This window comes from Zonotrichia albicollis, chromosome Z (genome assembly GCF_047830755.1).
Source record: "Zonotrichia albicollis isolate bZonAlb1 chromosome Z, bZonAlb1.hap1, whole genome shotgun sequence".
Taxonomy (NCBI): domain Eukaryota; kingdom Metazoa; phylum Chordata; class Aves; order Passeriformes; family Passerellidae; genus Zonotrichia; species Zonotrichia albicollis.
The window spans coordinates 38,572,172-38,599,414 of NC_133860.1; the positions used below are offsets into that span (position 1 = coordinate 38,572,172).

At 39.7% G+C, this 27,243-nt stretch overlaps 1 protein-coding gene across 4 annotated transcripts; it reads left to right on the plus strand.

Moving 5' to 3' along the window:
* Window positions 1-695: 695 nt before the first annotated feature.
* CDK7 (cyclin dependent kinase 7) lies at window positions 696-26,809 on the plus strand. Of its 4 annotated transcripts, none has more exons than XM_074533644.1 (12): window positions 696-889; window positions 1,095-1,154; window positions 4,196-4,229; window positions 6,015-6,082; window positions 8,498-8,566; window positions 11,225-11,335; window positions 12,501-12,619; window positions 13,643-13,742; window positions 15,473-15,559; window positions 17,265-17,414; window positions 19,011-19,158; window positions 25,834-26,325. In XM_074533644.1, the coding sequence occupies exons 1-12, from the start codon at window positions 830-832 to the stop codon at window positions 25,962-25,964; spliced, it is 1,137 nt and encodes a 378-aa protein (XP_074389745.1). In that variant the 5' UTR covers window positions 696-829; the 3' UTR covers window positions 25,965-26,325. The 4 variants fall into 4 exon arrangements, with proteins under 4 accessions (XP_074389745.1, XP_026652298.1, XP_005492194.1 ...); XM_026796497.2 differs by lacking the exon at window positions 25,834-26,325 and adding an exon at window positions 21,425-22,273; XM_005492137.4 differs by lacking the exon at window positions 25,834-26,325 and adding an exon at window positions 22,280-25,738 and having other exon boundaries at window positions 697-889.
* Window positions 26,810-27,243: the final 434 nt, after the last annotated feature.

Sequence of the window (27,243 nt, forward strand, 5' to 3'; positions counted from 1 at the left end):
GGCAATCAGGTTGGTCAATATTTGCTTCTAGTGAAGCCCTGTTAATATTCCTGATCATCTTCTTGTCATCCCCATAGGGAGAGATGGCCTCCAGTATGAGGCACACCACCACTTTTCCAGGGATTGAGGCTAGGACTTACTCACCTGGATGTGTCACCGAGAATGATTTTACAGGCAGAAAGATGCTAAAGTGCTCTCAGAGATGTTGGCTATTCTTCATAGTTGCACAACTTTGTTGGTCTTACAGACTAATTAGTAAATAATAGCAAAGCTTGGACATGTAGGGAAATTAATTTTCAAGTGAGAATTTCTCCTGTATGAGAAATACTGTACTACTCTTACAGCAGTAGTATTGATGGTATTGACGGTAGTTTTAAGTACTATATTGTAGGTAATTATTCATAATGAAGAAACTATAGAAGTACAATTAAGAATTTCCACTAGAACCTAACAAAGTGCGTGAGAGCAGCCTTTCTATAGAATAATAATTTTTAAATTAAAAAACTACTCCTCTAAGCACAGAAATTACAGAAATGTTCCTGAATGTCAGACGTTGAGATCAGGTGAAAACAGAAGCAGCTTCGGGGAGAAGCTACTGCCCGTTGCAGCAGAGCGCCGCAGAGCGAACCGCGCCGCGCACCCGAGCCGGGGCCGATCCGTCAGGGAACGGCGCCTGCGCCTCGCCGGGGGCCGCTGCGCGCGCAGGGGCCGGGCCGGGCCGGGGCCGGAAGCGGCGGGGCCGGGGGGTTAAAGCGCGGAGCAGTGCCGCGCAGTGCTGCCGCCTTCCCGGGCATCCCCTCCGCCGCTCTCGCCGCACAACGCGCCGGTCATGGATGCGCGGGCCCGCGCCAAGCGCTACGAGAAGCTCGACTTCCTTGGGGAGGGGCAGGTGAGCGACCGCGGCGGGGGTCGCCCGCGGCCCTGGGGCTGCGGCAGCCCAGCTGGGCCCGGCCCGTGTCGCCGCCCGCCCGCGGCGGGAGGGAGACGCGGAGAGCGCGGGGCGGTGCCCACCCCGGGCCCGAGGAGGACTCGGGGCCTCCCCCTCGCCCAGTCTGTCAGGCCCTGCTCACGGCAGCATCTCTCTCTGTCCCCAGTTCGCCACTGTTTTTAAAGCCAAGGACAAGACGAACGACCGAATCGTTGCTATTAAGAAGGTATGTGTCAGAATGTCTTCTCAGCGTGTCACAAAGTGTCTGGTTACTCTTGACCTACCTAACGTGTTTTTTTTTTTAACCAACTTGATGGGAAATGGCATGATATGCATTTTTATCTCTCTAAGCACAGAAGTTTGTTTAAATGATCTGGTTAACCTGTTTGTAATGCCCACCCACCCCAGAAGAGGGAGTGGCTTTGCTGTGTTTCTGAAGGGTTGCATGGTTTGTGACTTGAATTTCTAGTTATTTGTTAGGTTTATTCAACAAACAAACCAACATGCACATGTTACTGAACTGCAGACTTTACTGTGCCTTGACAGTTGTGGGTTTTTTTTTGTTTTATTTTAAATCGTTCCTGTGGCAGTGTCCAATTTCCTTCATTCCAGAATGTTATACTTTATAAAATTCCTTAAAATTTATAGAAACACAGAATATGCTGAGCTGGAAGGGACCCATCAACATCATCAAATCCAGCTGTCATCACTGTGCCAGACAATGCAAGAATCATACTATGTGCCTGAGGCAGTTGTCCAAACACCACTTGGTGCCATGGCTGCTTCCTTTGGATGAGGAATCTTATCCTAATATCCAACTTAAACTCCCCTGAATCAGCTTTGTGCTGTTACCTCAAGTCTTGTCATTTTTAGACAAATGTTTTCTGAATAATTGAATTAGCAGAGCCTTGTTTCTTGCAGCTTTGTCCATTGAGGTTGGCCACCATCTCAATAAAATCTCATATTGATTCCATTTCCAATAAGTGTGAAGCAGCCTCTCTGTATTCTTTCCATGTCACCTGACCTGCTTCCATTGAGCGTATGCCTTCCTTCTTTACCTTATATTCAAGAGGACATCCCTGTTCAGCCAAGTTGTCCTTCTTCCTCATCTGCTTGACTCATGACATTTGGGAATTACCTGTTCCAGGGCCCTAGGAGGTGATGCTTAAAAAGTAGCCAGCACTGATGGGCCCAGCGCCTGCAAAAATGTTTTTCCAGGGGACTTTACTTACCAATTCCCTGAGTAGCCTGAAGTCTGCTCTCCTCATGTCCAGGGTTGAAGTTTTGCTGGCACTTTCCTACTGTTAACAGAGATTTTAAACTCAATGGCTTCGTGATTGCTGTGGCCAAGATAGCCTCAGTTTCCACTTTGCTCATGAGATTCTCTCTGTTGACAAGCAGCAGATCTAAGAAGGTCCTTTTGAGTCAGCTCCCGTGGGACCTTTTCCACAAAGTTGTCCAGATTTTCAGGAATCTTCTGTCCCAGGCTGTACCTGTTGTGTGATGCTTCCAGTTGCTTTCTGACAAGTTGAAGTCCCCCATAAGAACAAGGGCAGTTGATTTGGAAGCATCCCTTAGTTCCTCAAAGAAGAATTAATTGGCATCATTGTCCTGAGTGGAAGAGATCTGTAGCAGATTTCCACAATGACATCCACATTATTTGTCCCTTCTTTCCTACCCAGAGGCTCTCAACTGCACCATTTCCAGCTGTAAGCTTGGTACATTCCAGCCCTTCCATTACATATGATGCCACCCCCCTGCCTCTTTTGTCCTGTGTGCATCTCCTGAAGAGCCTGCAGCTGCCCAGCAGGGCACTCCAGTCTCAGGACTGATCCCACCAGGTTTCACTTAAGTCAGTGAAATCTGTGGGACTGAATTGAAGCTTTGAGCTCCTCTTGTTTGCTCCTCATGTATTGATAGAGAAACATTTCAGGTGCTGTAATTTGTAGCCAGCCCCTCATGAAGCAGATGGAGGTGGCCCATTAGTGTTCATTTCCTCAAGTTTTGACACACTGTCCCACTGATTATCACTGGTGAGCTGGGTATTTTCCTTTTCTCGCTTCCAAGCCAGTTTAAAGCTCTGCCAATGAGCCCTGCTGGCTCCTCTGCCAGAGCTCTTTTTCCACTCTGAGAAAGGTGCAACCCATCAGGTGTCAGTAGAACAGGTGTTCAAACGTTCAAATGTCAAAGAACCCAAAGTTCTTCTTGTGACACCAACCTCAGAGCCACATGGCAACCTGATGGATCTGCCTGTTCCTATCAGTATTGTTTCTTGATACCAGAAGGATCACTGTCTGTGCTCCAAATTCTTTTATTAATTGTCCTGGGGCCCTCAAGTCTCTTTTGAGTACCCTCAGTCCTTTATTTGTTACTGTGTTGCTGCCAGCTTGAACAAACAATAATGAATAGTAGTCAGAGGCCCTTACTAGACTTCAGAGTTTTCCAGTAATGTCCCTTATCCAGTATGATTGTTTTTTGATAAAATATGACAAAAGTGATCTTGGATATCTAGCACACTGGTTTGCATACAAATGATGAAAATGCTTACATTGTCATGAAGTGCTTCAGTTGTTACTATCTGAAGGAATTGCAGGAAGTTTTTATATTAAAAATGGGTCTTCAGCTGTTCTTTGTAAGGGATGAAAAATGCATGTTACAATGGTTTCTCTATTTGAAGACTCAACAGGTTGAATTGTGTTAATAGTAAGCAATCTTGTTTAATGCACTAATTCCTTTAGCATTGCAATATTTTTTTTGTATGGTTGCTGCTGGTAGAGGCTATGGTGGAGAGCATTCTTTGTTTTATCAAAATATTTTCTTAACTTTTATCATCTGGAAATATCAATGGTAGGATTCTAGACTTAAAATTTCAAGTCATTAGATGATTGAGACAAAAAGACGTAGAGCCTGCCTGAGTTTACAGTCCTATGCTAATTTTACTAGAATCACTCTAAGATAACTGTCAATTACTTAGCTCTCATTTGTCCCTAAGGAGAAGCTCATTTAGTGTTGTAATAAAGCTTTGTGGCTACAAAGTAGTTTATACTTGCATTATGTCTGTTTTTAGTGCCCTCATTGCTATTTTTTGTCAAAACTAATGCTGTAGAGACAGTTAATTTTTAAGGGGGAAATAAACTCCAGTTAAAGCCAACCCAGCTGGTAAAGTGCTTCATTAGTCAAAAACTAATTCTGTCTTAGAGGAGCAGCACTAAAAAAATGTATTCTCCACCATGTTAATCTTGCTTAACATGAAATATTTATTTTCAGATTAAACTGGGGCATAGATCAGAAGCTAAAGATGGTGAGTTTTAAAACAAATTCATACTGTAGAAGCTGTGCTTTGTTTGCTTTGTTTTTGTGAATTGAGACATTAATTTCCTATACCATTGGCTGAGAAAATTGAGCTCAGTAAGCTTAGTAGAGGTTTGCTTCACAAGCTGCCAGGACAACCAAAAACAGCATGGACAGCTGCATGAATGGTATATGTTTAAATATGAGTATATAACTTCTCAATTTTAATGGAATTCATACATGAATATAGCATGGACTAATAGTAATAACAACAGCACTGAGTTTAGAATACCTTTTTGTATCAATACATCTCTATGCCTTAAACACTTAAGACGAGTGAGAGTATTAGCATGTTTTCAGATGTTTCCTTTGTTCTATTTTTGTGATGTGTGCAGAGGCAAAAGTGGATAAAAACAAGATCAAAACTCTTATCTCTGTGTCCTGTTTTTTTGATGTTCAACCCTATGGAGCATGTGCTCTGACCAGCCCTGTGCCTGTAGTTGTGAATATGGCAAATTGAAACCAAGTAATCTTTGTCTTATCGCCTGCGAGGTGCAGCAGAATTTTATTTGTGTGCAGGCTGCTGTCCTTCAGGACTCCTTCATCAGCTTTCCAGTGAACAGTCTTTGCTATCAACTCTCCAGTTCTTTTCTTTTAAAGAGAAACTGATCACTCCTCCCAGAGTCTCACAACTGAGTCAACTGCCTAAGAGTTGTGATCTACTTGGCCCTCAATGGCTTAATGGCCCTTAGGGACAGACATTGCTTTTGCCCTCTACAGTGTCTAGCTGTAGGTGAAAGATGTTATTCAAAATAATGATCATATCTGCTTTCCCTGTGTTATCTGATAACATGGCATGCTTTTTTGTTTTCATCTAAGACTGTGCCTACCCAAAAGCAGCCTTTGTTAATTTGGTTCCAAAACATGTAATTAAAACAGGCAAAGCAGGAATGTGAAGTAATCAATGTAGCTTGACCCAAAACTTGGCAAGTTTTAGCATTGAATCATATGCCAGGTTTTAGGAGAGCACTGTTTTTCAGTTCATGTGCAGCTGGAATTTTCTGCATGATACACCACAGGAGTATTTGCTTGCCAGTTTTCATACAAGCCACACATGCTAGCATTTTTGAAGGAGGAATTGGTACCCTGCAGGAGCCATGGTTTGATACAGTGCCATCAGTGTGCCTGCTGAAGGACACCATTTGCTCCCTATTGGCCCCTGGTTTTTCCTCTATAAAATCTGCTTATGGGGAAATTCAAGTAAGAGTAAGCAGGTTTTGGTTGCTCTCTTTTATGCCTTGTATATGCTACAGAATAAATGTAGAAAAACATATGCCTTGCATTATTAGATAATGGTATGTCAAAAAGAAAAGAGGTTTATTAATGAGGGTTGACGGTATGCCTCCCTCTGGAAGTGAGACATGTTGAGGGACTGATTGCAAAATGAAACTTTTCTTTAAAATTAAAGGAAGCCTTCCAATACCCTGAAAAAGGTGATTTTTTTTTCCTTACAACTTTCCCTTTGTGCTAAAATGTAGATGTGTTGCTTCATTTTCTAAGCCTGATTACTATGGTGTGAAATGGACTTGCCGTGGAAGAAAGTGTATGCCCATTTCTATTTTGCAGCAATTTAGTTAGTTATGGCAATGTCCATGTTATTTATCAAATTGACTAGTGTTAAGAATGTAATTTGTAGTAGCAAATAGTCTGTGAGTGAATGACAAGTTTATTTGGAGCTTAATCCAGAGTTTTTATTTTGTTCTTTCATCTTCTTTTCTCCTTTCCATCACTGTAGGAATCAACAGGACTGCCCTCAGGGAGATAAAACTGTTACAGGAGCTAAGCCATCCAAATATTATTGGTGTAAGTAAAACAAATGCTAGTTCTAGAGTCAGTCTTAAAATACTTTCAGTAATTCAACAATTATTATGTCAATTATTATGTGCCTATTTCAATAACAAAGGCAGAGGTGTTGTGGTTTTTTTTTTAATCATTTCAGTTTTTTGCCTGGGCCTACATAGATGCTAATGGTAGAACAATTGTGAGCATGTAGATTGCTTGGTTTTGCATCTCTTATAGGATTGCTAATTGTCCGGTTTTCGGCTGTTTGAAGGGCCTGGAAAGGCCCGGAGTGGCCTTGGGGCAGCCCGCGTATCAAAGGACGAGAAGAGGCTTCAGTTCTTTCGGTCTTTATGTTTATTAAATGTTTATCTAAAAGATTTTCTTTCGGCCCGACAGAGGTCTGCTCAGCAGCCAGCCATGAGCACACTGTGTAGCCCTCCGGACAGTCACCTATCTTTATACCCATTGTTACGTGTACAATATTTATCATTTTTCCCCAATCCTTTTTATTTTTATTGTCCGGTGCACTTTCAGTAATGACCAATCCCAAAGTGCCACCATCACCAAAGAAGATGGAGGAGAAGAAGAAGAAGAAGAAGGACAGGACACGCCCCAATTCCTCCATCTTACTTCTCTAAACCCCCCTGTACATAAATCCTAAACCCTGTGTCTCACCCTCTAATTAGCTAATCCCTTCACCATTTACCCCGGTGAAGTCCTCCTATCCTCATACAGGTGTCGTCTCCCGTGTAGGATCAAAGTCCAGCCACCAGACACTTCTGGCAACATTCCAGGACTCCCGAGCCCCCCAAGGGTGGTCTCGGTGACTCGGCACCTCAGTCCTGAGGTGCTGAGATCCCACAGCTAATGAACAACGTGCTGAATTTACTTAATTGATTGCTTCATAGGGAACTGGTGACAGTCAAAAAGCAGGCTTTTTAAAGCAATGGTAACAGGGAAGTCATGTGGCTTATTAGTCATGTATAAAATAGCAGGCTTATTTTAGCACATAGATATGATGTTTAAAATCTCTTTTGGGAGGAGTAAGACTGATAGCTTTTTAGTTTCAATTGCATTTTGGTATACTTACAGATACGCAGCTAGAGCTAAAGACACTAAAAAGTTAGATCATAGCGATAATTAGAAAGTGTCAATATGATTAAGTACATGAAATATTAATTTTCCGTATACTTTTCAAAGTGGAAATATGGTTCTCTTCTGGATTGTGACCCTACTTTCAAAGTGGTTTCTTTAGCTATCAAGGTTAGAGAATATGCAGGGGGTGACAACTAAAATGGCAGAGGGATGGAGCATATTCTTTATGAAAAAATGAGGAATTAATCACTTTGGAGAGGGAAAAGCTGGTAATGGGGAGGTCTTCAAAACCAAGGTGATAGGTGGTGTCTCTGCAGGAATTATATTTCCAAACACCATTGTCCTAGAAATAAGATGCATTTAAAACCTGTTGGCAGCAGGAGTGGAGACTGTACTGCTTCACTCAGTGTGTAATGAATTCATAGGATGTGTTGCCATGGGCCGTGTAGAAGCAAATTGCATCAACTGTTCAAAGAAGAGTTAGACAAATTTATGATCAGGAGTTCCAGAAGCAGGTTCTAAAAACAAGAGATGGTGTTGTGCTCCTCTTAGTAGTCCCTACAAAACTTTTGTGGGTTTTGGGAGTGTAAGGGGCACAGTCACTGCTATTCCGAACTATTCAAACAAATACCTTGCAATTTGCCAATTTATGTGGTCATCACACTGAGACTGAGGAATGAGCTGCACCAGTTGCACACCTATCTTCCTCATCTTGAAGGAAGAACACCAGGCTAAATGATCTCTTGCTTTTGCTCAATATCACGCTTGTGTTATCTCAAATTAGAAATTGATTGTGTCATTACGCAGCTTCGTCCTAAGAAAGGGCTGTTTGGATGTCCTCAAAAGAGTTTTATTTGCCTTGGAAAGCTAGCTACAAAAATGAATACAGATCTAAAAATGTCTGAAGTTCATAAGCCTAACACTTAAAATTTCGAAATATCGTATGCTTACAGGAAGGAGATGCACAAAGCTGAATCCATGGGCAAACTTAGTCTTGTCTCAATGAAGGGTAGTTAGAACAGGAACGTTTGGAAGATATGTGGTTTGCATTACATTATCTGTTGTAGTTAACATGATAAAGTTAATTCTTGCTCTTTTGTCTATCTCCAGGAAGGAAGGGCAGTCATGTGAAATGTTATTGCCATATTTAATGGGAATTTTTTTCTGGTTTGGAAGCTGAGTTAAGAATCTAAACTGAGTAAGAATTTTTGTTTTACAAGTCAAAGAACTTGAACAAATTCTCAGTAAGCTGAAAATCCACGTACAGACTACAGTAGTGTTGAATTTCAGAAAACTGGAAGAGTCAAAGCATGCTTAATCATAATGTATTTTGTTTTGCAGCTTATTGATGCATTTGGACACAAGTCGAATATTAGTCTGGTGTTTGATTTTATGGAAACAGACTTAGAGGTAAGATTTTTATTTCTGTATATTAAGATGGTTTATGAAAGTGCTGCTTTAACAGGCTGTCATGGTTTGAGCCTGGCACAGAGCCAGTGCCCCCCATGAAAATGCCTTCACCCTGGTGTCTGCTGTGAGATGTGACCAGGAATAAGCAAAACAGGCTCCAACTTAAACATAAAGAACACTTTATTACCTAAACTACAGGAAAATAGGGAAAGACTATAAGGAAAAGAAAAAAAAAAATTGAAAACCTTACAAAAACCACTTTCCCCCCTCCCCACTACCTGACTTTCCCAATCCGATACATTCTCCCAAATCATCAACTGCCCAGCCTTGGCCCCACATTTTAGTATACTCAAACTGCAGTTCATGAAGAGGAAAGGAGTCCTTCTTGTTCCATAGGCTTCCCCTGGAAACACACTGAAACCTCGTGTGCTTCCCTGTCACTTCGGCACCGCCCGGAAAAGGTCCTTTTGCCGCTTGTGACATCTTCCTTCCATGCCCAGTGCTCTCACCACTGACACATGGACAGAGCTGCTCTTAGGGTTGTCTTTCAAGGATGCCTTGTCTCACTCCAAAAAGGCACAGTCTCTGCTTTGGGACATCTGTCCCCCCCATATTTTTCCAACCCCCTGGGGCCGGGGGGTCCTCACGAAGAACCCTCCTGGTTTTGAGCCACTGCGTCCCCCTAAGTGCAGTCTGTGTCACAGGAACAACTGAGTCCATGGCCACAAGAAAAGTCCAGCCAAAAGGCCACTCCAAATCATCTCTTCCCATTCAATCATCTCCACGTCCTTCGGGCCAGGTCCTTGTCTCATCTCATCTCTTATCTCCCTTCTTATTCAGCTTCGAGGAGGATTAGCATTTTTGCAAGGCCCCAATCATGAAAGAAAGGGTTAAAAGTTTCAGTCTCTGTCTGTCCCGGAATGCTGGTACTCCCACAGGTGCTGCTGCTCCGCCGGCCAGGCTGCACTCTTCCCTCCCCTTTCTCCTCCCGGGCTGGCTGCTATCACATTCAGACGCCGGCTCTCCTCTCTCTCCCTCCTGGGGGGGGGAATGGCTGCCCAATGTCTCTTGGGGCTCCTCCACCCTTCCATCTTTGAGAGCTTTCTCACCCCCATCTCTGTCCAGGCCCCGGGCCTACCGCATGGCTGCCCCTCCCCCGCCCAGCAGCAAGGCTGGACAGGGGAGGGTGATCTGACCTCTTCACAGCGACGTCCCAAGAGAGAGTGCCAAGTGCAGTGCCCTGCTTTTTAACCCCTGTGTATTCTCGGAGGTGTGTCCAAACCCCACTGGCTACACCAGGTGCCAGTCTCAAACCCAAAACCTTCATTGGTTTGACCACAGCTTCCCAGAATTCCCACTCCTTCCTGGTCAAACCACCACACAGGCTTATGTAAAGTGCTGCTTTAACAGGCCCATATTTGAAAGGTGTCTTTTTTTATGTCAGTTGATTAAGGTCATGTCTTAAAAGTAGCTTCAGTAATTTCAGTTTTTGAGTTCTCATTTGATTAATTCCTGTACTTCGAAATACTTGTCAGCATGATCTTAAAGGAAGAAATTGTGTTGACTATGTTCGTTTTCTGGAACTCTAGTCAGAGTGTAGAACCTCTGGATCATTGCTTCTGGAATGCAGTTGATAAGCATAACACCAAACATGTTGACATAAGTGTGACACTAAGATATAGTAAGAGACAAGCTGATAGTAAAATCATGTGCACTTTAAACATGTTTTCAAATGTAGCAATGCTAGGTAATTGCAAATCAGTGCCTTCCAGGGACAGGCTTGCTGAAATTTAGGTGAATGCAAGTCATGAAAAGGTTAGATCAGATTTTTGCTAATAGAGGTTAGTAATGAGTAGACTTTTAGAGGATTCATTCTGTTTACATAGTAGTTAGGCAAAGTTTAGAGATGAAGAAGATTGGTGTACAAAGAAAAATTAAATACTCTTGGATTGCATGATGTACATGTGTGCAGTCTTTAAATTGTACTGTGGTATCACTCAGGCTGCCACTGAGACTGCTGCCTGTTGTGATTAAGCATATGCTGCGTACATGAAATTTGTGCAGTCTTAGCTCTTCCATAACTCAGCTTATGGAAGGCTATTACTGAGCAGGACAGTAGTATTAACAAACAAGCTTTGGGGTCTTTGTAGAATTTTAATGTTAAAAATCAAAGAATGTAGAAAACTGAAGTAGATTTTTTTTTAAATACAATCAAGTGGCCATACCCTCTGGTCTTTTTGGAAATAAAAGAGGAAACCATTGTATTTACAAAGATTAGTTACTTAAATTGCAAAGAGAAAGAAGGAATAAGTGGAAACATAATTTCTAGTTTATTGTCACTTTTATCATTCGTATGTGTACATCTTTGTCCTGGAAGTTTGGGTATCAACATGGAACTGAGATTGAATGCTAAACTTCTGTTTCCCACACATTTTTTTGTTGTTGGGTTATGCAAAGTTCACGTAAGCTATCTGGACTCCCCATTTCAATTCAGATCTCCAGAACTGACTATTTTTCTGGAAAAAGGGTGAAATGGTAGAGAATATATGACTGCCAATCTGAAGCCTGTCTTAAAGGTGGAAATAACTGTTGAGCTGAAAGAATGGAGATGAGGTTGTCTTGTGTGCTGAGCTTTACCATGACTTCAACACTTTGCAGGTTATTATAAAGGATACAAGTATTGTGTTGACGCAGTCTCACATCAAGGCATATATGCTGATGACGCTTCAAGGATTAGAATATTTACATCAGCATTGGATCTTACACAGGGTAAGCATGTACTAAATTGACCGTCTTCGTCCTGCAACAAAAATCACATTGGGTGGATTTAGAGTCTAAAGCCTAATGAAGGTAGTTTTGGAATTTAGACAGTCTCATTCCATAAGCATTCGTATTTGCTGTTTTGGAGAGATAATAGCAGTACCAGAAATGTTAACATTTACTGATGTAGTTATGACTTTGATACTTGCATAAAAGGTTCTCCAGTTAGATGTGACTTTAATTGTCACTGTGAATTGGGTCTGCCTGGGATGGATTGGACTTTTTTCATAGCAGCTGTACTCTTGAGGCTTTCTCCTTTCTATTAGGCAGTGTCAAAGCTTTCTCTTTTTCTCACTCTGCCCTTGCCCTGATGAGTAGGCTTGGGGCAAGAAGTAAGGAGGAGACACAGCTAGAGCAGCTGACCCAAGTTATTCGTAGGCATACTGTATGGCATGTAATGCCTTGGTCAGTGGTAAAAACTGGGGTAGAGGAAAAAGGGGGAATTTTGGTTTACAAGCTAGCTGCTGTTTGGAGACTATGTATCACTCTCCTTTCGGAGGGTGGTGAAGGATTTCCATGGCCTTGCTTGTTTGCTTTGGTTTTTAGTTCTTTCCTCTTAAACTGCCTTTGTACTGCTCCTAGAGTTTTCCTGCTTTTGATCTTCTCTCCCCTGTACTGCTGAAGGTGGTGGGTGGGATAAGAATAAAAAGAGCAAATGGCTGTGTGGATACTTTTGGGTTGGGTACTGTTGGGTTGATCTCTGTTGGCCTGAGGTCAGCCCACAATATACTGCTACTGTATTGAACTGTGTGACTTCTGTGATTTCTGCCATTATTTGAAGCATCGGCCAAGTCTTTTTATTATTAATTTGGCAGCTGTGCAGATAACACAACTGCTGTACTTGCAGAAAATGTAAAACCTATCAAGAAGCTTTTTTTGAACTCTGCAAGTTAAATGTGTTAGTATTAAATGGGTCTGTCTCACAATGGTTTTCATATATAATGAAATCCTTATATCCTGGGGGGGTTAAATTTTTTGCTCACAATGTAGGATTTAGGATAGAATTAAATCTTTCATTTTACAACACTGTTATGATGTGTCTGCCAGGAGATTCATTATATGTCTGTTTTTATCAATACTGGCAAATCTCATTATTTGTTTTCTATACTGACAGGATCTTAAACCAAATAACTTGTTGCTAGATGAAAATGGAGTTTTAAAATTGGCTGACTTTGGCTTGGCAAAATCTTTTGGAAGCCCAAACAGAGTTTACACACATCAGGTAGTAACAAGGTGGGGCACTCTATTTTGTTTCTTACACAGAGATTGTTTAGTTGCTTTATAGGTATTTCTTGAAATATGTCATATCAAATCAACATATTCAGAGTGGTATTTGCTCATGTGATGTGGCAAGAGCTGCATAAAAATACCACAAGGAAGCATTTTTAACAAAGTCTCTATAAGAGCTGCTTGAGTATAATCTGTGGGGGTGGTTCCTGTTATCTATCAAAATTATACTCTTTTGAAATGTCTGGAAATAGCACGTGTCTGCTTAGAAGCCTGGATTTTGGAGCAAGAAAGACAGCTGCTACTTTCTGCTAATCACAAGAACCTAGAACCATTTTTGGAGTTATTCACATTACCTATTTTGAGACAAACACTTGAACCAGTTTAAGTATTTATGAATGGTTTTTATGGCATGCTTATTTAAGGTATGCTATAAAAAGTGGGGCTGCAAAATATGCAACATTCTGCTTTCTGACTGCTGGGATGCTAAAGCTATTCAGGCAAAGCTGGTTTAATACCTTTATTCAAAAGACAGAAATTCTACAGTGTCAAATGCAGTGCCATTTTGTTAAATTTGATTGTTCTTAGGCAGTGTGAGTAGTTCTTTCAATAAAACAAGGCTCATTTTACATAAAAGTAGTCTCTATACTTAGGTTTGTTGATATGGAAATTCTTGGGAGATGGAAGGAATTCTGTCTTGCTGTGATTCATTCAACATAAAATTTTAAGAAAATTTCAGTTTACCTGCATGTTAAGAACTTTCTTCCTTGCGTGTCTGCTGTTCAATACTTGTAATCAGGTCAGTTGAAACTGCAATTAATCTGTGGTTGTACATGACCCTATGGTGAGGTGTGCACAAATTTGTTCATTTCTTTTTAAACAAAACACTTTACAGAATACAACTCTTCAGTGTTTAAGAAGTATATAGGTAGAAGTTATATCCTTTTCTTAGCTTTTGCATTGCAACAGTATGTAGCATTTGACATGGGCAAAGCCAGATTATTCTTCCAAAATGTGTTTTCTTTTCAGGTGGTACCGAGCTCCAGAACTATTGTTTGGGGCTAGAATGTACGGTGTTGGTGTTGATATGTGGGCTGTTGGTTGTATTCTAGCTGAATTACTCCTCAGAGTAAGTATTCAAATGTAAGCATTTTGTATTTGCCCTTCTGTTCACTACAGCTTTTTATGGGTTTTTTTCTTTCCTGCTAAAAGCAGATGAACACAGGCCAGAAAAAACTTTCCAAAATCTTATTAACTGTAATCAAAGTGGTTTTCTGGAATAAACTGAGGCTTCATAAACATCGCAAGCATTGGAAGTCTTTAAACACCTGGGTTAAAAAGTTGCCACAAACTGTCACAGTCTTGTCTTGGGAGAAGTCAAGGAGGTAACTCTTACAGTCCACAGATACCTATTTTAGTTCACTACTGTTCTAGGAATGTAACATCACATGCATATACATGCTTGGGCTATCCCTTATACACTGTTCCTCAGTTATAATCACCAGTACCTTAATTGTGGTTTTATTGAAGATGAATGGAGGACTAATTTTCTTCTAAAATGCGATTAGTTGACAATACTGGAATGAAGCTGTGAAGCTTAACATCCGGATAATCCTATGGCACTCTTCAGTGTGGTAAACAAATGTAATGATCCTTGAGTATTTTCCACTGAAGTGGAATGTTTATTGTATAGCTCTTGGGAGAAGACATTAAAGTGTGAGGGGAGCAGTGGAGAGGTGGGGTACAGATACAGCTGAAGGCATGAAGTATCCTGCACTTCCATGACTAAGTGACTTCTGCTTGGTTTCTACACCTTTGAATGCTTTTGTGGCCATATCATAACCAGACTTGTGTGAAAAGACTTTGAAAGAAACCTTTTGCTTTGACTGGTCATACCAAATAGGTGTGCTGGTTCAATTTGATTGGCAGGTCAAGATATGGAAATGAACAGTGGCTCTTTAAGCAGCACTGGTGATGAATACATAAATATGCATTAGACCTGCTAAATCTGAATGCATTTAAGCAAAGTTAGTAAGCCAATAATTCTTGAATTCAGTTGATTCTTTGGTTTGTCACAAAACACAAAGTGCATTATGGTTCAGTTTTTATCATTGTGGTATTTTGAAATGTATTTGTCCTTTTTTGGGACAATGCAACTTCCGAGAGCTTTTTATGAAAGCAGTTTATATTCAAGGGGCTTTCATGATGCCACAATATAGTATGCTGTCTACTAGGGATATCCATTATGGTTTTTCTGTCCTAATTAATTAAACACTGCCTCTAATTCTTCATAAATTTGCTTCGGTCACCAAGTTTTTTTTTCCTTACATTGTGTGTCTGATATGTGAGCTAGAAGTTGGACCGGACAAATATCCCCTTTTCAGTTTTTTGCTTTATTTAAATGTCATGTGACACTGATCAGACAGTTTTCTCTCCTAGTGGGTCTCTTCTTTCCTTCAAGTTTTCATTTAATTTCGTAAACCAAACCTGTGATTCACTTTAAATATATATAAAAGCTACCTCCTGAGAACAAGTGGGGAAAAGATGACCAACTGACTTTAGGCTGACTACTGAGATATAAAATCTTTTCTGTGTTTAGTAAATTTTACGTTAATGTGGTTGTGATTAAACATAGTCTTATGTTTAAGCTGTCTGCTGTCAAGTCACGGATACCAAGCCTGGGTTCTGGAAACTTTCAGAATCTATTTGAGCATAAACAGAATGCCTCTAGTGTACCTCTTTGTGGGGAGATGGTATACAGGGGGCTTTTGCCTTACAATTATGCAGTATCACTCAAAGCTTCTTTCTAAAATTGAAGTTCAGAAGTTAATTCAATCAAATACCATGTCCTTCTTCCAGGTTCCTTTTTTGCCTGGAGACTCTGATCTTGACCAGCTGACAAGGATATTTGAAACACTGGGCACTCCAACGGAAGAACAATGGCCTGTGAGTTGTTTTGTTTAACAGACTGATACTGGTTTTACTTGATACTTTCTATTTTAGCTCTTGAAATTAAGTGATTATACCAGAATACTTGAGTAGATTTTTCAGAAGGCAGTTGCTTCATCTCATAAAGCAACTGAGATTTGTTGTTTCTCTTGTCAAACCTCTGGTCAACAGTAACAGTATCAACACTTCCTTTCTATGTGCACAGTATCACATAGTGTGCGATTGTTGTTGCTGCTTAATGTTTTTGAGGTGCTTGTTTAATTAGCATGCTTTAACCTGGAAGGCTTTAATCACTTTCAGAAGTAGGAACCATTTGCAGGTTGGCCTTGGTAAATTATAGTTTGGGGATAATATGAAGCGGAGACCAACAGCTTTAAGGATAAATAATTTGCCTCAACAATGGTCCTGAAACAAATACAATCAGTACGATTTCCTCTGAGATGACAGCAAGTTAAATAACACCAGGCCAAACTTACTGTCACATCACACAATGACCTACCCAACCGTGGTTATTAAACAGAGTGACAGGAGGCAAGACATAATGTCTGATGAGCTACTTGTACCAGTTACCCGGGAGTAGTACCAGTTCTGGACACAGGGAGTCCAGAATTCTTTGATCAGGATGGAGTTGTGGAAGCACTCACTGGACTTGTTCACTTCTGCCTTCTTTCCATGCAGCTTTTCTTTATTGTAAGTGGTGCTGGAATGCTATGGTATGTGATCATGAAATGGAGCTATAGCCAAATGGAGAACTGCTGTGTGAGGCACTGCTAGGCCCCCCCAATTCTGATATTTCTTGAAGGTTCTAAATGGAATGCATGAAGGTTTTTGCAATGACATTTCTCCTTCCTTTGGAGGGGAAAATTTAAGACGCTAGTGGGGAAAAGAGAGAGTAGGAGATTGGTTAACACAACAAAGATGACATAATTCCCAAGTTCATTTCCAAACATGTGCATTTTAATAATTGCAGCCTTTACTATCAAGATTATAACTGATTGAATACATATTTGATGTTGTATTAATATTTTACTTTACTTGGACAAACTTGAAGTGTGACAGCTAAGGCTTTAAATACTTAAAACACTACAAAATCATTATGTTTGTGTAATTGTCTGTTACAATTGTCTGTGTAATTTTTATGCTAGAATGTGAACGCAATGGGTTTGATTTCATACCTAGAGGACAAAAAAGTATGCAGTTCATTTTTTGTTTAACTGCTTGGTGCATATTTTCCTTCCCTGCTCCCATTATCCATATAAAGTTTCAGTTGTGCATTTAAAATCAAAATGCACATGATGTTCAGATAACTTTTATTAATATAGAGAAGATGAAGACTGACTCTTTTGTAAATATTTTCCCTCTTGCCATGTCAGTTCACTAAAGGAGGTTTTATTTCATTTGTCTGACCCAGTCTAAAATTCTTTCATACTTCCTTGAGCAGTTTTTCCTTTTGGACTGGTCACAACTAAGGCAAGGGAAGGACAGATCATTTGGATAGTTGTTTCACACTGTAGCAGTTACTTTAAAAAAAGCTTTTATGACCTTCTATTCCTCTAGTTATTTTATTTCAGTGACCAAGTATTAGCAGTGTGTTTTGAAAGATGAGTTGGTTCTGGTGAAAGAGCCATATGCAGTTCACTTTCTGTGAAAAGCTGAACTCTTTCTAGGGGAAAAATATATATTCTATTTTTGGTCTTTGTAGGGGATGACAAGTCTTCCAGATTATGTTACATTTAAGCCATTCCCTGGAATGCCACTTCAGCATATCTTCAGTGCAGCTGGTGATGATCTGCTCAGTCTTCTTCAAGGCTTATTCACGTTTAATCCTTCCACTAGAGTAACAGCTACTCAGGTATAGTGCACTTGGGTTATCTCCTAATGTTCGTTAAACCACTGTTAATAACAGATAAATGTTTTTTGAAGCCAGTTAGCCATGTTTGAAATGAAACATGACATGAATTACTAGAAACATAATCCCAGTGTTTTATAGAGATAACTGTGAAAGGCATGGATAGTACTAAGTGGTCATCTCCATTCCCAGTGTGGAGTCAAGGTAAAGAACTAAAATGTGTATGAGCCATGACCTTCCAACAGTGATATTTGACATGCTGAATTCAGTCACCTAAAAATTGAAGGTTAAGTCTTAACATAGCTTATCTTACTCCCTGGGTTTGGAAGATTTTTCTTCTTACTTCATCCTGTCTCTTCTTCAATGTCTTTTAAACTTTTATGGTACTTCTTAAACATAAAATTCTGTGGTGATTAAACCATCATTTTTATCTAATTATCCTTTTCTGTGATACTTTCAATTTTACTACTCCGTAATGGGGAGAAATAGAGGACTTGGAAGCAAGATCTTGCAGAATGTTCTAGTTTGCAGTACTGATTTCTGAGATGAGGCAGATACACCAGTTGGCAGTTAAAAGCTTAAAAGTTAAAAGCAGCTGGCACGCTTCCCTATCACTTTACACTGATAGGGAAGTGTGCAAAAAACCACTGTCCCCTTTGAGCCAGGACTCCCTCATTGCTGCTTAGATTTGAATCCATGAGATCAGTGCATGTGTTATGTATCTTTTTACTAGAAGACTTTTCCAGAGCACATTCAGGCTGTTTTGGCCACTATCTTTAAGAATATTTGCTCTTAAGTTTCCAGATAATTAGTTCTGCTATGCTTGAGACATCTCTCAATAGTTCAAAGATAGTTCAAAATTATGTAGTCATTTTTCAGGTCATATTGTAGGATTGTGACTTGAATATATATTACTTTTCTAGTCTAAACTTTATAGCTGACATTGAATATCATGTAACTGGCAAAGGAATTATTACCCAAGAGACAGCTACTTTTTTGTTAATCACACTTCATGGTTCCAAAAATTTAAAGTAAGGTATGTAATTCTGCTACATGAAACCAATCTTGCTGACTAGTGTTTGTCTTCTGCTCTAACACAAGTGATTTCTTTCTCACAGTTTACAGGGTAGAAACAGCACAGTTAGAGCAATATGGGGGAAAGGCCCATCTTAAAAACTAACAAAACAGCTGGTGTCCAGATTGTGAATCTGATCAAGACTTCAAAAATGTTCCTTTAATTTTTCATTATTCCTACTTTCTTTTATATCATCATCTTATATGATCTGTCTATTCAGAATGTAAGCTCTTCAGAGCTAGAAGCCACTTATACAAGACTTCGTACAAAATAATCTAGTTTTGTCAGGATGTCTGGACACTGGTTAAAAATAGGAGTGTACAATTATCTCTTGCTTTACAGATCCATGTGGGGTGGATAGTAATTGCGAACATAACCTTTATTTGCCTCGAGGCCACTCTGTAGTATAAAAGTGCTCAAGTAGTTTTTAAGGCCCAATTAAAAGTGCTTGGTTTCACTATAACCTCTTTATAAATTATGCTTCATACTAATTACTTGTTTCTGTTTCTTCGATTATCATTAAGGCATTGAAACAGAAGTATTTCAGTAACCGACCAGGACCCACTCCAGGAAATCAGCTTCCAAGACCCAACTGTCCTGCTGAAGCTGCAAAGGAGCCACAAAATGCACTTTTAAATTTAAAAAGGAAAAGAACAGAAGGAATAGATCAAGGTAACTTTGTAATACGATACCAATTTTAAATAGGAGCTACATGCTCAGAGAGAATGGGATGCTTCCAGTGTTTTAGAAGAAAAACCCTCTAAATGAACTAATTCCCTGAGCACTGGCAGAAGCCCTTTAATGATATTTGGTTTGGGGTCAGAATTACTTAGCCCTGTTTCTAACAGAATTAGCGCAAAAAAGGCTCTTCAGTGATGCTTAGGAGTCTATTAGAAAAAATAACCCTATTCCATTAATTCTGTAATGGAGAGTGGTACTCCCCAGTAAATTATAGGCTATTATGATGCACCTTTTTTTTTTTCCTGAGATCTCTTACTCAGATGGAAGTAATTTAACTTCACACCACTTAAAAAAAGAAAGAGAGAATCTGAAACATAGCATGATATTCTGTGAAATGACAGGCTGGAGAGGGTAGATCAGATTCAGAGGAGAGATTTTTGCTCACTCTGTCTTAAGGTAAGGAGGTTAACTTTTAAGACCACTCTGAGTCAAGAACATTAAGCACACTTCTGTGACCCACCTCCAGTCTTCTCCAGACAGTAGGATATATTTCATACCTTTGTGGCAACCCAAGTGCTCAGGACTCAAGACCTGTATCTGACACTAAATTACTCAGGCCTTCTATCAGGAGGTAAATACTATTTTTAAACTTGGAGTTGGTCTTCTTAACATCTGGAATATGCTAGATAGCAGTCATCAGGTTAGCATCAGCTTTTTCTTATTGCCAATATGAGACTCAAGTTTTAATATGAGTGATATTTTTTTTTTGCATGGAGCTACTTTGATAGAAGTGTACTTCCTCTTGAATTCAGAGAGAAATCTCCCTTATTAGGGTTCAACTTGCTTTTTAGGCACTTTGAATTGTTGTTTCTGTCTTCATCAAATTAGAGGTAAAATACATTAGGTTCACTACTTTGAGTTTTCAATCTCAAAAAAAAAGTTATCTGCTGACTACTTGCACATTGTTTGCTGACCCCAGTACCATGGGTGTCCTGGCATGTGGGGACTTGTCAAGTTACAATAGCACAGACAATTAATTTAAGCATTTTATCTCCTTCTCCAAAGATCATGGAGAGTTTGTGATAAGTTTTTGGGGGTATACACCCTAAAATACATCTGTTGACTAAAGGACAGGGAAAAGGAGAAATGAGTGCTTGATTTCTGTGACTTAATGATTTGAATTTGTGCATTTGACAATGAGCAGAGTTTCCAGAGCTATATCAAGCTAGAACAATTGTTGCTTTAACATGTTTCCATGCTTCTGTGTAAATGCTAGGAGTTTTGAGATTGGCTAGAAATGAGGCAGTAAGGAAGTTAGCATTACTTCTTGAGACCTTTGAGTATTGCTATAAAAAGCATTATAATTTCTACCAACTGGGAATGGAGACATGATGTATTTTCTAATGTGGATTTTCATAATGTTCTGTTACTGCCTTAGATGGGCTGACAGATCCAGAAGGTTTCAAAGGTAGTTCCTCTAGTGCCAACAAATGTTAAAGTAGAGCGCCAATGATAGAGCTAGAAAATCTGCTGTCCTGGATTTGCTCTTCTTACGTAGCATTACCATCTAAATTTAAAATCTGAATAGTAATTTGGAAGAATAATCCTCTAGTCTTGGTTTAAATAAAAATTTGAAGGACAATAGTGCTGGAGGGTGTGGAAATGTGCAAATGTAATTTCCAAGAAAAATAACTTGCATTCCATGAAATTCTTAGAATAGCCTTGCATCCTACACATTTCTTTCCCCTAGCCCTGTTGAGTTAGCACTCCAGAACCTGGCAGAATAACCTGAGTGCTTGCTGATGGGTATCCTCTTTGAAATTACTGGCACCGGGAGCTGACTGTTGGAATAAAGATTCATGCCATTGCCATGTTGTTAGCGTTCAAAAACACATAATCACGGGGGATTATATGCAGTGCTTTTTATTAAGAGCTCTGGGAATCGGGGTATATTCAACCCAAATCTGACTCCGACCATACATTCGAAATGATCATGGTTTATACTCTATCGTTACATAACTTTCATGTTAATTATTAGACTTATATTGTTCTATTGTATACATAAATTTAGCCCCTCTCTGAATTTCCAACATAGTTTCTCACTATTCTTCTTATGGTTATATAATAATTACATTTAATTACTAAACAATCATCACATCTAACAATTATATAATTTATCATACTGCTTACGCAGGTGCAGTTGATCTGGGAAAGCACAAAGCCTAACATTTTAGATTCTATCTTTAACTTTTTCCAGGGTTCCACTATCATTCTGTGCTGCTTTTCCACAAGAACAAACCCCTGTGGCCTGTGGGATGTGTTCACCAAATCTAAATACTTCTCAGAAAACAGCCTCTATTCTCAGAGGAAATCTATCACTAGATGGATGACTGCCTGAGAAAAGTGTGGAACATACGTGCTTTGTATCTGCTGCTACCATTTACTTCTGATCAGTGAGGTTTTGGGAGACACTGATTCTATAATGACATAACTGCCCATCTCCTCTCTGTCACTTAACCAGAAGCAGCACTGCTTCCCCAGAACACCTATTTCTAGTCCTGTTAATATGCATTCCTACAGAGCTGTAGCTACACAAAACAGGGATTATAAAGGATGATGCACTGAAGTTTTCCTATGTAGATAAGGAATCTGGTATCAAAACTATTGGTTTTGAAAAAAACCAGAAACATTCTATTCATATTTAAGATTAAGAATTTGTCCTAGATTTGACAGCACATAAGAAAAATCCTTTAGAGTATGTGTGTGGTGGGACAAACTTAAGCCTTAGAACAAGCTTGCTTTTCTTGAGTTTCAAAGTAGAATTAGGTGGTTAGCTTTCCGTATCAACAGTTAGGTTTTTGTATGAACGAAGATAAATATTTACATGTATCCTAAATGCAATTAAAACTTAATTACAGAATTGATGACTTTTGGAATGTACATATTGCTTCAAGTGAACTTTGATTCTAGCACTCTCTGATGGATTTGTTAGAAAATGTCATCAAGTACTGCCACTGTCATAAATAGCATTCAATAGTTAAGAGTAGGAGGGGGCCTTGAGGAGGAGGCTGGACCTCTATACTTTGCTAACAATGTGATTTACACTTTTCAGGATTACCAAAAAAACTGATTTTTTAATTGCTGTGGATGATGAGTAAAAATGAGTGAAAATGCTCCGAGTCCCAGCCATTGACAAAACGCTGTAATCGTCGCTGGATGGTTATTTTTCAATATTTTCATATGTAAAATATGAACTTATTATTTCCGTATGGACAGAGAAGTTTTATTAACTGTTCTTTTTACAATAAAATCATTATTGAGAAAAAAAGATTATCTGATTTGCTCTCTTGTCCTTTGAGAGTCGTGCTCTGAGACAATAACTGTCAAAACTGCTTGCAGGCTACAGGTGTACATAGAGTAATTTTGCAGACTCTGTGCTGAGTCACGTGCTATTCTGTACACATATGCATCCTAAGGGGGAAAACTACAAATAACATTTTCTTCTCACATGCTGCTTAGATGAACATATGACTGTCTTCTAGACCTGTAATAAAAATGTATCCCTGTAAGTAAAGGGTAGGATATGTTTTTGTTTCAGTTAGTAGGCTCAAATATTAACAAACAAGTTTGCAAATGCTCTCTCCGCAGTCATGCATTCAGACTTCTGCAAAGACACATCCACTGCCTTGAAAACAGTGTGAAGTGCAGATTTAATGTGAATTGTTTGGAGGGGTTTTTTTTTCTATTTGATTGTTGCAGAAGTTACCAGAGAAAATATACAGATACTGTTTCCTTCAGAGCGTGGAAGATTGCAGTGAGAGACAGAGGAAGGAGATCCAGCTGGTGAAACTACACTAGCCCTGCTGTCAGCCTGTGTCTGTAGGACAGTCTGTGGTGCAGACACTGCACTCAGCTTTGCCTAAATTCCAGAGGTAGCAAAGTTTCTGCTGGGTAACTAGACTTCTGCAGTGGAGAGAACCAAGATTACACATGCTGGTGCTGCATCTTAACTGTGTGCCCACCTGCTGTTGTACAGTGGATTTCAGGGATACCTGCTGAGCCATTGTCATCTTTCTGCCTTGGAACCACATTCAGCATTCTCTTTCCTAATTTTGTGGCAAGCTTACTAGTGCCGGACTTTGAGGCTTGTAGAGGAACAGCAACCATCATCTTGCTCATGTGCTCCTTCATTTTGCTGCTACTTGAGCTAATGCAAAGTATTAGGGCTTGTAAGGGAGAAGAGTTGGTATTTTCCCAGTAGCCTTCTGTGTTCTCTATTAGGTGTTGGCAGTTGAAAAGTAACCAGATTTCCTAGGATGGGTAATTGAGAGTGTAGAGAAAAGTTTATCCATTAACATTAGTTGTATAAATTTTTATTGCCTGTTTAATCAAACATCATCCTCTTCATTGCAGGCTAGAGGATTAAGGTAACTACAGTCCTACTTCTCACAGGCACAGGTTCAAAAATACGTTAATCAGAATAGGGAAGAGGGATCTAGGAGTACTGTCAACTTCTTTGCCTTTACTTATCTAGCATATCTTTTAACTGGTCTTAAAAGCTTGGAGACCTTCAGCCCCTAGAACAGATAGTCACTGAAAAATGCAGTATCCCTTCTAACAGATAAGGTTTGCATGACAGTGACAATCTTAAGTATTCTGTCAGTTTTGCTTTGGGAAAGAAACACCCTTTCCTTCTTGTGAAAAAGCTGTATCAATCTGGAAAATACCCTTCCTTGAAGGTAACCTTTTCCACTAGAACAAATAGCAAACGTCTAAGCTCCTACTGGCAAGAGTTGTAGAGGTACCAAATTATATAGGCAGTCTGTATATTAATGTACAGAGCATGGTTATTGTACTGTGTAAGAGGGGGTTTGAAGTGTGAAGTGCTCAGCCAGAGCTGACTTAGGGGATGAATCTTGGGCATTATGTGATAACAGTATTGTTCAGCTAAAAACAAATGACTGACATGCTTATGCTAGCTGTTTATCACCAACTGGCTGCTTTAGAAACTTTCACACCTTGTGCAACTGTTTGCAAGAATTGTATCATTTTAAGGAACTTTCCCACTGGGCATTAATAGAGTCTTGTTTGTAGGGTGTTTCAGAGAAGATGCTCCCAGCCAAGACCTGGCCCCAGGCCATGCCCTGCCCCCAACTGGGAGGGAAGTACACCATCAGATACAGGTGGTTCGGCACTAAAAATGCAATCAAGTCACTTTGACTTGCTGATTTGGACCTGTAAAAGCTGGATCCCCTTTCAGGGTGAATTTAGAGACCTCATCTACAAGTGGATGCACCAATTGCCAGGATTCTCCCAATTGCCAGGAAGGGTTCTCCAGGTCATCACTGCAAAATGGGGCTCCCCAGCAATTTCTTATTCTGGATGATGGTAAAGTATTTAGGCAGTTGGTGATACATCTTTCTAAATCACTGCCCTTTCTCTTGTGTAGTAATGATGAGGTGCATTACCTTGCTTATTTTTGCATGTTCCTAACAAGCACGTAGTAAGCTTATTGTTTTATTTAATGTATCATTTTATTTTTGTGTTGCCTTAATACTTGTAGTAAAAAAAGATCATTCTTTCCATTGGTGTCTGTGTTCTTTAAATTGCCCCCATCAACTGGCATAATAAAGTGGGAGGCTATTTTCTGACCAAGATTGTCTTGTACGCTGTATGCCACAGGAGATGCTCATGAAGTGCTGTTTTTTATATGATACAAGTTCAGGAGCTGTTTTCCTCCAGATCCCACACAGCAATTTGGATTGTGCTCTGTGCATACAGTTGAGCCCTGTTCTATACCATGGGTGTGTGCAGTGAGTTTTGTTTTCAGTTGAGTTCAGCTGAATGGAGCTGAGTGAAGCTACCTGTGTCAGGGACTAAAACTGCCTTGCTCTTAGTGATGGTGTACACAGATAAAATGTATGTGCATCACAGAGTAAGATAAGATAATAGAAAGGATCAGCACAACATTTTTTTCCTTAATCTCGGGCTTTTGGATGGTTTGATTTAACTTTTGTGACAGGTCAGAACTCTGGAAGAAATATTTGGGACTTGTGGTGAATATAATATGCAGTCACACAATTAGTCATCTAAATACTATTTAATTTGTGACTTGATTAGTTTGTAAGCTTTATATATCATGGTAAGCACGCTTCAGCATTGGCAGTCTGTCTCTAATCACACCAACTGACTGAATATGCAGCTGCTGCAATATATTTAGCTTCTGTTCAGAACCACAACAATCAAGCAGGTTTTGACTGGAACATGCAATGTGTCTACATGCTTGTGCAAAACTCTCAGTTGCACACCTGAGCAAATAGGAACACAATGTAAATGCCTTGCAATGTGTCTTCTGCTTTTACCATCTTTTTATCATTAGTTACTGCTGTTTCTTCCTAAAAGGTTAATTCTCTTTGCAAACATGACAACTTTTACCTCGGGACTTGATGGAATTTGAGTGTCTTCTGTGCATTGTACTGGTATTGTTTGTAATTGAGCAAGAATGTTGTAATTATAATAGAACTAGAATGTTGTTTTCTTCTTCCACTTTGTTGCCACAATAAATGGAGCAAAATGCATTGTATGGGCACACCAGAAAGGTGTGCACACAGAGCACACAGAAAGGTGCTCCGTGTTTTAAACAAAACTGATTTCCTTTTCTTGTAGATGCCAGGATTACTTGTGGCATGGAGAAAAAGGACTGCCAGCTATCACATCCTCTGTTTCCATGGTTCTTGATAAATGACAATGCTGATCCCAGAAACCTTTTTGTTTCGGCAAAGAAGGTTCGGAGTTGAGTTGTTACACAGTTACTGTTTTGCATATTTGGTATTTTTCAATACACAGTGTGGCCTTGATGTGCTCCAGGCAGCACTGCCAATTCTTTGTTTTTACCAGTCATTCTTGGCTTTTGTTACTGTTCTTGTTCTCTTGAATTACTGCATGTGCACTGCTCACTTAGCCATTTCTTCTGGTGCACAAATGTTTGTGCCCCACATGCTCCAGTGTAATGATTCTTTCACAGAGCAGGTTTCACCTGTGGCCTTTTGATCCTGCAAGACAAGGAACGGGTCATTACAAAAGACCCCTATCATTGGGTCTATTTTTCTTTTAATCCTTCTTCTCCCCCTCGCATTTTATACTCAGCTACATCAGCTTTGTCTCTGAGTTAAGCTATTCTCTCCACAAGCCTGTAATAAAATTACAGGATAAACCACAGATAGGTCTGCATATGGTTTATCAAGTTGAGACAGAAAAACTTCTCAGAGAACTAAACTGAGTGCTTTGAACACTTTTGGCAGGCTGTATTTTGACATAGACCTTGCTGGTATCCAGTACTGTGAGTGGCTCTGCAAAAGACATGCACGGCTTCAGTCTCTTTTTACTCCAAAACAGCACTGCCTAGGAAAACATTTGTTGATCCTAATCTTCCAGAAGACCTTCTGGGAATTAGACTGACTCCTCCTGTAGTTCACCACTACCAGGAAGATTCTGAAGCAGCTCTGGTCTTGCTAGTGAGAGAACTCTATTTGGCCAAACTTTTTTCATCACATAATGCAAACTTCTCATTTTCAGATTTTCCTAAGTAGAGCTTTGATGCTACATGAACTAGACTCATATAATCTCCGTGTTCCATTCTGGTGTTTCCAATATTTTTTTCTCTTTTTTGGCAACTTATTAAGAAGATTTCTATTTATTTCTTTCTAAAAACTAATTTCAAATAAAAGGACAGAGTGAAGGAGAGGGTTCTGTCTTTTCCTTCCAAAGTATCAAATCCATGGGCTACAGGTCATGCACAAGGATATTTTTTTGAGATGTTTGCTGTGTGGACAGCACAGAGACCATTAGCATTGTAATAATTTCTTCTTGTTCTGCCAGCCCAAATTGTGCCCAGAAAGCTTCATAGTAACAGTACTCATTACTGTGATATGAGCAGAATGATCTGCAGAGATGGAAGAAAGAGATGAGGCACTTTACTCTTAATTAGAATGCATTACTACTGTGTAGTTTATTGCCCACCACATAAGATTTGTACCTTTGGCACTGATAGTTATGCTGAGCTCATTTACACAACAG

Bases quoted from the DNA above. Each gene is read 5' to 3' on its own strand.
- CDK7 (XM_074533644.1), top strand. From the start codon at position 830: ATGGATGCGCGGGCCCGCGCCAAGCGCTACGAGAAGCTCGACTTCCTT. The intron at 1,155-4,195 runs GTATGTGTCAGA...ATTTATTTTCAG, and splicing joins GAATCGTTGCTATTAAGAAG to ATTAAACTGGGGCATAGATC. The intron at 11,336-12,500 runs GTAAGCATGTAC...CTATACTGACAG, and splicing joins AGCATTGGATCTTACACAGG to GATCTTAAACCAAATAACTT.